The sequence below is a fragment of the Colletotrichum spaethianum genome (genome assembly GCF_022836535.1).
Source record: "Colletotrichum spaethianum MAFF 239500 DNA, contig65, whole genome shotgun sequence".
NCBI lineage: Eukaryota > Fungi > Ascomycota > Sordariomycetes > Glomerellales > Glomerellaceae > Colletotrichum > Colletotrichum spaethianum.
The window spans coordinates 171244-183211 of record NW_026054835.1 but is presented as its reverse complement, the minus strand read 5'-3'; the positions used below and the strand labels follow the sequence as shown (position 1 = coordinate 183211).

General features: G+C 58.9%; 2 protein-coding genes across 2 annotated transcripts; one reads left to right on the top strand and one right to left on the bottom strand.

Annotated features, from left to right (window-relative positions):
- Positions 1–1397: 1397 nt before the first annotated feature.
- On the top strand, positions 1398–3896 carry ColSpa_12549 (uncharacterized protein; the record flags this gene model as incomplete). Its single annotated transcript, XM_049278761.1, has 1 exon — positions 1398–3896. One exon carries the CDS (start codon positions 1398–1400, stop codon positions 3894–3896), a length of 2499 nt encoding a protein of 832 aa, XP_049134718.1.
- A 634-nt stretch (positions 3897–4530) lies between these two features.
- Positions 4531–7759, bottom strand: ColSpa_12548 (cell division control protein 4; the record flags this gene model as incomplete). The annotated part of the gene is made up of 3 exons (XM_049278760.1): positions 4531–4638; positions 4703–7360; positions 7400–7759. The coding sequence occupies 3 exons, from the start codon at positions 7757–7759 to the stop codon at positions 4531–4533; spliced, it is 3126 nt and encodes a 1041-aa protein (XP_049134717.1).
- Between the last annotated feature and the right edge of the window lie 4209 nt (positions 7760–11968).

Below are 11968 nucleotides of genomic sequence, written 5' to 3'. Positions count from 1 at the left end.
TTCCCGAGACCCGCGGGGTTGGGACTGGCTAGGCGCAAGGACGCAACCTTACTTCATCCGTTGTTCTATTAACGGCTCGATACTTGCAAGGTCCAGACCTTTCCAAATCTCTACCTCAGCCTCAGGGTATGTGGACATCGCGTCAAGGCTAGGTGATCCACGTCGGGAGCCATTCTTCAAAGGAAGCTCGGTGCTGTTGGTGTGAGGGAGCGAAATGATCTCACAGCCCCAACTCCCGAGTTCCCCTCCCATTCGTTCCTCCTCCTCCACCTAAATCTCCCTTCCGTCGTCTCACCTCATCATCAACCCTGCATTGCATTTGGCCTACCATGACTTACGTGCCCATCTCGTCTCACCTCTTATCCTCTACAGCCCCGCAAGGCGAGGCCGGCACGAGAAAGAAGAGAGAAAAAAGAGTACCCCCAAAAATACTACCGAACGAAAGCGGGAACGCGACCCCGGCTGTTCTAGTCTTTTGGAAGGATTGCGGGCCACCTCACCAAATAATCAAATAAAGCCATTGAAAACTGGGACCGCGATTGAAGGCAGCAGCAAAATAACCATGTCCCTGGCCGATGTACGGCTTCAATGCGCCAGAAAACCGACTAGGCACCTGGATTTCAGTCTTTCCCCCTCTACCTCTCCTCGCTCAAGGCATATCCCGGCCGCCACATGCGGCCATCACCAATCACGCACAGCTGTGGCCCCCAACGTTAGCCGGCGACGCCCCCAGTCCTGCGCCGTCACCACGAGCTGAGCCAACTTGGCTGCAGTGGCCAGCCCCCGGAAGGATACGACTTTGCGCAAGGTGCAAACCAAGCCAAGGGGCAGAAACTCAGCGTGTGTGTCAAGTCATGACACCCTTCTCCATCGTCCGCTTGGTACAAGTACGGCCGGACAAGAGGGGGAGCCGGGGGAGCCACATGTCACACCCACCTCCGGCGAGTGTTGGTAGCAGCTGTATCTCCCCCGGGCCTTACGAGAGACAACACGCGAGCTATCTTATTAGTTCTTTTCCCTCCTCTTCCTTCCCGTCTGCTCTCCCTCCTCTCTTTCTGATCATTGCTCTTCTCAGCAGGGTTCTTCGGCAGCTTTCGTTTTTGTTTTCTTCAGCGCCGCTTGCTTGTCCCGAGTAGTCTTCGAGCTATCTAGTACCAGCCTGCGCCTTGTCGACATCACAACACGGCAAACTTCCATACGCAGGATACAATACCTCCCATTAATCAATCCTAGCCGGCTTCCATCCAATCTTACCCATTTAATATATCCGCGCTGTGGGCGCACAATCGCGGTCTCGCCCAACACCCATTGATGCCGCTACCTGACCACCAACTCCAAAGGTCGCCATTAATAGGTACCCTATCCGGGTCTCGTTCCGCACGTATACTACCACCAACATGGACGATCAAGGCCTCGGCCTGCGGGAGAATGCCGCCCAAGACCTGAACCAAATCCCAATGACCCCGCCGACAGAATGGCACCCTGCCCGTCAATTCGCACGGAAACCCATCCACGCGGCCCAGTCCACGGCGACGACGCCGGCACCCATCGGCAGCCCGCTCGGGCCCCACGGAAGAAGCCCGCCGACACCCTCCGCCAAATCACCACAACCGTCCTTTTCAGAGCGAGCTGCTGGCGCGGCGGCCTACTTTCCGGCCCCGCCCAGCGACAACGATGCCCCGTCGCACCAGCGTCCCCGGCCGGCGCCGTTGCAAATGCACCCGGTCGAGTACTCCAACTACTCGGGTTCATACTCAAGCCTCAGCACGCCATACACAGGAGGGCTTTTATCGGGAGGCCTCCCGCCCAAGAGGCCGATGCACGCCCGCGTCGACTCGCAGTCATCGGCGGCCGGCCTGCTCTCGCCGCCGTGGCAGGGCCCGCCGCCAACGAACCGGCAGCAGTCCATGTACTACCCGCCGGAGCCCGTACGGCTCTATAACAAGTACTGGCACCCATCGTGGAACATGTACTTTTTCCTGTTTGCCGGCATCGCCTTCGCGCTCGGGCACCACTTCTTCTACGCGAGGCTCGACGGCACCGTGGCCGACGGCCAGATCCGCATGCTCCGATACGGCGCGGCGCTGTCGTTTCTCAGCAAGGCATCTCTCGCGTCGGCCGTGATCCTGGCCTTCCGGCAGAGGGTATGGATGACCGTCCGGCGGAAGATGCTCACCCTGGGCGCTGTCGACTCCCTCTTCGCGGCGGCGGAGGACATGACGGCCGTGTTCAACATTGAAATCTTTCGCCAGGCCCGGGTCGCCATGATCCTGGCCATCTACGTCTGGTGTACACCCCTCGTGGTGGTCCTCACCTCCGACACGCTCACGGCCCAGCCCGCGACTATGCGCGAGGACACCATGTGCCCGTCGGTCCGCACGCTCGACTTTGCGCAGGAGGAGACCAACGACTTCCGGACCACCCCAAAGATTGAGAACCTCTTCGAGCTCTCCGTGTCCATGTGGAACACGACAAGCCTGAACCAGACGGACGAGCACTTCTTCGACTACTGGATCGGGACGAGTTGGCAGTTTGAGGAAATCTCCACCTCTGCGATCCTGGGGAAGAAGCCCATGGCCAGGACCAACGCCGGCATCGACATCTGCGGCATGGGCTACAACTGCTCATTCTCCATCAAGTTCCAGGGCCCCGGGTACAAGTGCGAGGAGCTGGCCAGCGGCGTGGGGGCCACGCCCAAGAAGCTTAACGGCGCCGACGTGCCGTTCAACATGAGTATGCTCGCCCCCGTCGGCAACCACACGTACATTGCCCACGCCACGCTGGGCGAGTACCAGAACCCGCAGATGAACGATTCGTTACCCGGCGGCATCCCGACAATCCCCCCACCGTTCCCGCCTCACCTCGGCGCGCTCCGCACGGAGCCTGTCCTCTTCTTCGGATACGCCCACGTCGACGACCCCTCCGCCGACCAGCCCTCCAACAACTCGGACCCACGATGGCAGACGGCATACACCCCCAAGGTGTTTGGCTGCGAACACCGCGAGACCGAGTATGAGGTCGACTTCAAGTACTCGGGCCAGTTGCAGACGACCCACGTCCGGAAGAGAACCTTCCTCGACCGCGTCGTCGACACGCGCTACCTTCCCGGCGTCGACGCCGTCGACGGGACGGCCGACAACACGACGGCCACGCCCGAGTCCAACTACATCCTGCCAAAAGACGTCGCCCGCTACCGCCGCGCCATGGCGTACCACTCCATCGGCCTGCAGTTTCGCAACTTTGTCAACGGCACCATCTTCCAGCCCAACACCAACGCAAACACCCGGGTCCTGCAGACGCGCATCCTCGACCAGCACAACTACCTCGTTGTCAAGGACTTCATGGCCGAGGTCCAGAGCCTCTACGAGGACGTCATCCTCTCCATGTTCGCCCAGCCCCGCCTCCTGGCCGTCGTCTGGGCCAACGACACGAGTGTCAAGACGGGTAACGACAAGGGCACCGACATGCTGTACCCCTGCACCCGCGAGCGCACCGACATCCGCTACAGGTACCACGCCCGCGACCTCTGGGCCGTCTACTCCGTCGCCATCCTCCTCGCCGTCGTCGGCGTCGCCTTTGGCGTCGCCGCCGTCCGCGAGGAGGGCCTCGTCCGCAACACGCGCTTCAGCAGCATCGTCGCCGCCACGCGCGGCCCGGGCCTCGAGAAGCTGCCCTGGGCGACGACGCCCAACAGCGACCACCGCCCCGTCGCCGCCGCAAAGGTCGGCTACGGCCTCGTGCCACAGGGCGGCGCCGAGACCTACGGGTTCGGGGTGGAGGGCGACGTCAAGCAGCCCCAGAAGGAGGACGCCGGGAGGACGCCGTCGAGGCTAGGCAGCCCGTTTCAGAGGAGCGCGTTCAACAGGAGGTGGTCGAGGTTGAGTAGCCAACCATAGCTGTAATGTTTTTTCTTTGTCGAGATATCCCCAAAACCGTGATTAGCATAGTTTAATGCCAGCGTTGCTTACAGTCTTCACCATCGTCTGTCCTTTTCCTGACAATACTGGCTTGTTTCATCTGGACCAACTAATGTTTTGCAAAGCTGTCGCCGATTGGATTGCACTTGTGTAACCCAAGGAGCCAGCCATGCACTCACCGCACATGATTGTTATTGTCAAAGAGACCAAGACGTTGGGTGAACGCTCATCTCACGGGTCTTGCACAACAAAGACACGCCTCACCAAAGGGTGCACCATCAGCAAATATGTCCCATGAACAATTCTTTTCGTGCGGCTGCTGTGCCTGATATCTACATTAAGCCATACAATGAGGTGGTATATGCGCTCTGTGCGGGCCTGGAATTTCATGCAAACGCCCGTCCCCTTTTTCGTGTCCCGCCCGAGGCCATCAAAAACGCCGAGAACATGAAGATGGAATCCCATCCAAATCCCTCCTACTAATGTCATTATGCCCCCATGTGGTTTGTCATTGATCGATGCTGTTTCCCCGTCGTAATATGCTGGCTCGTGAAAACTCCTATTGTCCCATCTTGAAAACCCCACCTTGTCGCTTGTCGTGTCGTGTACCACATCATAAGTCTTCAGCCAGAAGCGCTCGGACTTCTGGCTCGTTGAGAAGCTTGCGTTCGCCAAGCTCTGAAAGAGGCTTGCCATCACGAACAGCACCAAAGTCAAGAATCTGGCAAAATTTGTTAGCATAACCATCCCCCTTTGTGGCTGTGAAAAAGAAGACACCAACATACCTCGACATAAGTCAAGCTGTCACGCTGGACGGCAGCCACGCAGCGCCGCTCGTCAAACTTGACTTGCCAAACTCCGCTGAGATCGGTCAAGAGATCCTGTACGCACTCGCCGGTGCGGATGTCCCACATCTTCACCGTCTTCTCGCTTCCCGAAATGACCTTTCGGCCGTCATGCTGGAAGCATGTAATGGCGCCCGTGTGGGCCGTTAGGACATTCTTGCACTTTCCGTTCTCCGGATCCCAGATTCGCAAAGTGCTGTCGGCAGCTGCTGACACCAGTCGCTCGTCGCGCAAGTCCAACAACCCAACAAGCAAGCTATGTCCTTCGAGAGTGTGCAGGCACGCGCCAGTATTGAGGTCCCAAATCTTGACCAACGAATCCATGGAACCCGAGATGCAGCGGTTGCGCTCGTGGTCAAGGACAACACTGTAGACCTTCTGCGAGTGGCCGTGCAGAACGTGGAGGGATTCGCCGGTGCTGATGCGCCAAACTCTGACTGTGCTGTCGTAGCTACCACTGACAAGTGTGTCACCGTGGGCGGAAATGGCGCGGACCGAGTGGGTGTGCCCGGAAAGCGTGCGGATGAAGTAGGGGCAGTCAGCGTCGTTCGCCGGGGGACCGGTCTGGATGTACCGGCGAGATCCAACCTCGGGCAGGCGCCAGACACGGAGCTGGCTGTCGCGAGATCCCGTGATGATCAGAGGCTTCGGCGGCATCATGATGGGCTTACCATCATGTCCCTTGCCGGTCTCGGTCGGCATCAGAATCTGCAGGCATCGAACAGTGCTAGTGTGGCCATAGAAGACCTGAGTACAAAGGCCCTTTTCGATATCCCACACCCGAACAGATCGGTCGGTCGATCCAGACACAAGCATGTTGCCTTCGTACTGCAGAGCCCAGACGCCACCCTCGTGGCCCTCGAGCTTCTTGCGGAGCTTGCCAGTCTTGGTGTCGTAGACATGAATCAGGGTGTCATCGCTTCCTGTAATGATCTTGTCCTCGTCGAACTGCAGACAGGTGATGACATGGCGGGGGTGGGCGGCGAAGGCGACGTGCCCGGGCTTCACCTTTCCACTCGTCCAGCTCTGCCGGATCATGTAGTGGCGTCGGTAGAGAGACTTGAAAAGGTGCAGCTTCTGAAGACCCGGAATGCTCGTCTTGGGGTTGGGCACAGCAGCCGCAGCGGCATTAGCAGCCGAGAGCGGCCCCTCAGACTTGTGCTGCTTGACTTCCGACTGCATAGCTTCCAGACGAGCGGCGTCCTGGCCGCTGGCTCTACGCTTCGATCGGTCGGCGCTCGACATGTTGAGCGCCCGCTTGCGCTTGGAGCTTCGGAGCTTGATCGTCGAATCGGTCTTTACGACGGCCTTTGTAAGTTCATTGTCGGTCGACTCCAGCCTGTTCAACGGTCTCAAGTCGACCTCGGCGCCTGTGACGCCAACAGGATCTTGCCAGCCCCAACCCTGGATGATCGCCTTGTCAAGTTCCCCGGGAGGCAGTGTGAAGCCGTCACGGTCGAACAGCTCCTTCCATCCGGTTTCATTCGTGTCAACAATGTTTCGCCAATGCTTCGATACTTGCGCAGCTCTGCACAAGTCACGGTGGTCGAGGAATGATAACACGTGGAAGCTTAGCTCGAGAGGGAGTTGCTTCAAGAAGTCGCACTTCAGGGCGGGGGTCACGACATCGGCAACGAGACGCAGGGTCTTTCGCGGGCAGCGGCGGAGGAGATTGTACATGATGAAGCTCTTCATCTCGTTGGGCATGGAGTCAAAGCCCTCCATCATGGAGCGTGCGTTCATCATGGCGGTGTGGGCGTCGAGGTTGTCAAGTTGGGATGAGCTGTCGTCGGCAACCATGGACATGTCGGAGACGTAGCCACCCTCCTCGGTCGTCTGCGATTCGTTCAGCCACGACTGATCTCGGAAGCTGACATTTCGTCTGGCGACGATGCTGCTCTGCGGCGACCCTGCATCTTCATCATCAGAGTCTCTCGAGTTCAGCTGGGCGGCGGCGAGTGTCGGCGAAAGTCTCGGACTAGGGAGGCTCGCATCCTGTGCAGCCACGGCGTCGATGGAGGGCCGGTGGCCGACGGCTCTGATGGACTGCTGCAGCGACTCGTCGTCGACGAAGGGCTCGGGGTCGGCATCGGTGATGGGAGGAGTGGCGACGTTGCTGCTGAAGACGGTGACCGCGTCGCTGCCGATAGGGCTGGCAGCCTCCTGCAGGTTTGTTTGGCTCGGACCCGACTCGGGGGGCGTATGGCTCGCGCGGCTGAGATGAAGTGATCGGGGTCGGGTTCCACGTTCCGAACTGATGCCAACGACTTCGGAAGTGTCTGGGGTGGCCAAGTAGCCGCTTTGCTTGCCCTGAGTGAGCTGACGTCGAAGCCGCTGGGAGTGGTCTTCGGGGAAGGCGAGACCGGTGGGTCTGGGATTTCTCGACGGGCGCGAAGGCAGGACGGGGGACGGGTTGTAGGAGGGCGAGGGTTCACGAGGATTCGAACGGCGCGATCTCCGCTGATAGGCATCGGAGGGAGACTTGGCGATGCGTCGAGGGGACTCTTGGCTTGAGTCGTCTTCTTTGGGGATACCCGCGGGTTGCCTGTCGGCAGCAAGCGGCGTCTTGCGCTGCGAAACCACCCTTGTCAGCGAGTGCTGCAGTAGAGGACCACAGCGCGGAAGGAGGTCACATACCTTTTTGTAGACAAAGGGGTTATCTGCCATGGCGTCGGAGGATGAACCGGTGACGCTGAAGGAGAAGTTTGCGAGTTCGGGAGGCAGAGGTTTGGAGGCTAGCGGATATTCCTTGGAGTCGAGCTCGTGGAGGGGGCGAACCTCGCGCAGGTAGACGGGGGGGAAAGTGCGTTTGGTTGTCGTGGTGGTGGTTGTCGTCGTGGTTTCTATGCACTCGGAGACGGCCAACTGCAGACTCGTCGAGTCGGCGCCATGGCTGCTGGAGTTGTTGCCCTCGTCGACGGAGAAAGAGACGGTCTGGCTCGAGCGAGGCCGCCGCACCTCGGTGGTGTTGATCTGGGGACCGGGCGAGGGCGTCATGGTGCCTCTCAACTACGGCGATGGCGGTTGAAAGGTGGTGGGTAGCGTGTGGTAAAGGCGGTAGAGTTGACGGCGGGGGAGGATAGTCGCGGCCGAAGGAGGGGAATGTCGAAAGGAGAGAAGTTCGGATCGAGATCGGTGTGCAGGGCGGGATCAGGATCAGAGACGAGGTGCGTGGGAGGTGAGGGTGAAGGTGGACCAGGTTTGAGAGATGAGGGTTGGGGATTTCAAAGGTGGCGGGCGGGATTACGGTCGCAGGTACGGGTCGGGCAGTGTGAGTGCGTACTTTTGTGGAGGTGGAGAAGAATTTTGGCGGTAGCGCGGAGGAGGGAGAGAGAGAGAAAGAGAGAGAGACAGGATGAATGAAAGGCGAGCGTAGCGGTACGTAGTGGCGGCAAGCAGTACTTAGTGGCTACAGGCCAGCAACAAGCTCGCAGTGGCAGAGGTGCGACTCGCGTGAGCGCTGTGCAGGCGTCGCACTGGTACCTTTTACTGCTTGGATGGGCCCCTGAGGTACCTGAGTGAGGTGAGGGTGGTGGAGTGGGTGCACGGCACAGCAGCAGCCCACGGCACACACCGCAACCCGGTCGGAAGCGTAAGGTAAAAGGATAAAGGGGAGGGGAGGCTAAGAAGAGTTGTGTGACGAATAGTAGAGCAAGCGAGGAGGCGAGGCAATGCAAGGCAAGGCAGGTGTCGGTCAATAACGCGGTCAGACGAGGACGGTCGGCGGCCGGCGCATGGGGGAAAACGACGACAGATGAGCCGGCGGTAGAGGACGACGGGACAAGTGCCGGAGACGGAGGGGGACTGGAATGATGTCGAGATGCAAGGTCGAAGAACGGAAGGTTTCCGTGTGTGAGAGCAGGCGCAAGAGTGAGACTGAAACTAAAAGTGAGAATGAGAGTGAGGTCGAGGGACCAGTCTCCTTTCTCCCTATTCCCCTTTCTTGTTTGGTCCGGGTCCAGTTCAGTACCGGCAGTGGTGTTTTTTTCTTCTCCTTTTTTTCTTTTCTTTCCAGGCCGGTTCAGTGGTCTCGAGAGTCCCCTTCTTTCAGAGTGAGTGCACTTCAAGCTTACGGTGTAAGCAGCCTTGTAACGTGCATGCAATCAAGGCAGGCAGTGTCGAGGCATTACTCTAGTAGACGTAGAGACAGAGACACGGAGACAGAGACACAGAGAGAAAAGGCTGGGCTTGGGCTTCAGGGGTCTCGCCTAGACGCTGGGTGGTGGATGCTGGGGACTGGACCGGGACTGAATCACAGCGCAAACGTGACAAGTGGATCAGTCACCTCGAATCCTGGGTTGGCCAGGTAGTACAATCGCAGACAATGGAGGTGTCGGGGGACGAGACTGAAGCTGGAAAATGAGAACAACACACAATAAAAATAAACTCCACTGCCTACATTCAAGGCTTACATGTATTTCTCCATACCTGACTCTGTGCTGAGGTACACGGCCCCCTTCCTTGCTTCGATCTCCGTCCTAGTGGCCTCCACTTCTCTCTGGACAACGGCGAGCGTCACCGGGCCACTTCGGGCGAGTGTGTTGGGTGTTGGTTCCGAGGCGGCTACGGCCTGCATCTCGACCAAGGCTTCGTGCGCCGCTCACAGAACCGTACCTTGGTCTTGCTACCTCGGATGGCCGTCGATACTGTCATGAGAACACGGTTTCCATCGTCTGACAAGTCGATCAATCACGAAGAGAATTGCAACTCTCCGATGTGGCCCCCGCAGATATCCCGCGCTGAAACCCTCGAGCTTCGCCTCACGCTGACCGTTCCCTTACGTCTCAACTCGACTGCTTGCCTCCTTGTCCTTGGAAGCCGCTCCTTCACTCGTGCCTTGCTGGCCATGGTCGTCAGCGGAGAGTGGAGGACAAAAGTGGACGCCCATCAGAGTCTGGGTGTCCGTGCTTGGCCAGCTCCATCAATGTTCCTTGCAAATTGCGCCTCCGCCCCTCTTAGGTAAGGTATGTTCCGTCCTTGCTATTTCCGCAGTCGAGGCGACACGACACACCACACCACGGCTGCACTCTGGACCAGCATATCGCCGTGATTGGCGGGTACCCCTCCGACGCCACCACCACGAAAGCGGGGCATCCGTCTCCGATAGGGACTCGAGTACCTGCGCCGGCGTTTCAAGCGTGCAAGGTACTTGTGCCCGGAACAGACAGAAGATGGGAGGTGCTGTGCTGCTCGCGTGGGCTCCCTGGGTCCAGTGCCTGCCATTCGTTTTCTCTGCTTGGCTACTGCCCGTCGAGGCGCATTCTCACCCTTCCTTGCTGTCTCTGCCTCTGTCTCTCTCTCTCTCACCGTCAAGCACCCGCCGTGGCTTGCTCCAGTGCGCCTTTGTCTCAACTTTCTCTCCCAGTCTCTCTCTGTCCTTTCCTTCACGCCCTCGGCAACCTAGGAATTCTCCAGTCTCGCCCCTTGGTTTCTGCTTTGCCTAGCTGGTTTCCGAGAGTAAAGGACCCCCCATCGCCATTCCAGAAGACCAGAGGACCCTCCGAAATTCCGTCACTATGGATTGTTCCCCCTTGTCATGGCCGTGGCCCGGCCAAAATCTTCGAGACCTCGTCAAAACCAGCCCCTCGGTCTGCTGCCCACCCCTTCCCTGGCTGGTCCAACTGAGAGCTGCTTCGTAATGCGAGGTGGTTCCCCAGTGACATTCACGTTCTCGCGTCGACGCTAGCACGCTGGAACCGCCTGGTCCGCCTGTACGTATGGCTGGCTTGCCTCGCTTGCTGTGTGCCTTGTAACCCTCCCCCTACTGATCCGCCGCTGATCTCACACCAACGAGGGGGGGATCGCGTCTTGCCAGAGATCGGGTCCTTCCCCCACGAACGCGTTCCCTACCCGTGTCTCGTCTCGCCTCGTCCTCTCGCCCAACGCGCCGCGGCCAGTCTCGAGGAATGCATTGGTCCCCTGCACCCCGTGCCATCCATCCACCTACGCTCTCGCTGGCATTCAACCCCTTCATCATCAGGACCGCCATCAAGGGGACCGGCGACGGCGGCCAAGACATTTTCCGTTGCCATCCATCGGGTCTCGCAAAGACAAGAAGGTAACAGCGCCACCACATGCAAAGAGGGTTCGCAACCAGCCCGCACGCACAGATGCCCGCTGTGAGGCATTAGACGACATCACACTGCGGCGGCGGCGGCGGCGTCTAAAGCGATTGTTTGTCCAGGATGGCACCGAAGGTTGCGGCTTGCATCGAACCATTTGCACTGCCTGGCCTCATTCGTCCGCGTTCGTCTTCCGACTGCAGCTCGAATGACAAACCAGTTTATCTTGCTTCCGCAATGCACAGCATCCCAATAGTGGCATTCCCTTGCGAACTACCAAATGATGAGATTCTGGAGGTTCTGGCGGGTTGAAAGTCGCACCAAGTGACATCGCAGGCCCCTTCAGTGTCATGCGCAGTAACTTGTGCCATCGGCACTTGTGTCCATCACACGCCAGACACGAGGCTCTACCCAGCTGTGAGCGCCGCAGTGCTTCCTTGGCTGACAAACCCAACTAATAGGGGGATCGCCCTGCCTTGGCTTCCAACTCCATCCATCTGACTCTGGCCTCGTTCCGGCAAACGTTTGTGCAAACACTCGTAAGCAGGTCTTTGTCTCTCCCTCGGTCAGGCTTCCTCGAACATCGGCACATGATCAGCTCAAATCACAATTTGACTACCCCTCGCAGGCCTCTCTGTCTGTCTCTCTCTTTCTCTCTCTCGGGGCTTATGCCGCCCCCTTCTCGCCAATGGCCTGTTTGCCGCCGCCCGCACAGATGCGGCCTAGCGCCCCCTTCTCCGTCCCCGACCCCCGGAGCACGTCGAGGGAGCCAAGAAATGTGAACGGCTGCAACCACTTTGCAGGTCAGCACCCGCCGATCACCAGTCTGCTGGGCGGGGGGAGTCGGTGAGCGTGAGGTCAGGAGTCGCACAGGTTTACGCTGGGAATCGGAACTCGGTGACGACCCAGTGACGGGCCCCGCAGGTTTTAAGCATGGCTGCATTCTCATTGCGGGAATCGGGGGCTGCCTCTCCAAGACTGGCCCGGCGATCTGACATGGCTCCCGTTACAATAGTATCATTCATGATTGGGTATTCACAACGCCCTTCCTGCGCTTGAGGTGTCAAGGCAAAGTCATCCAGTAAACCGTCCCTCGTCATGTGAAGGTGAAAATCATCATTCGTAAAGAGTAAAGTAAGAACTG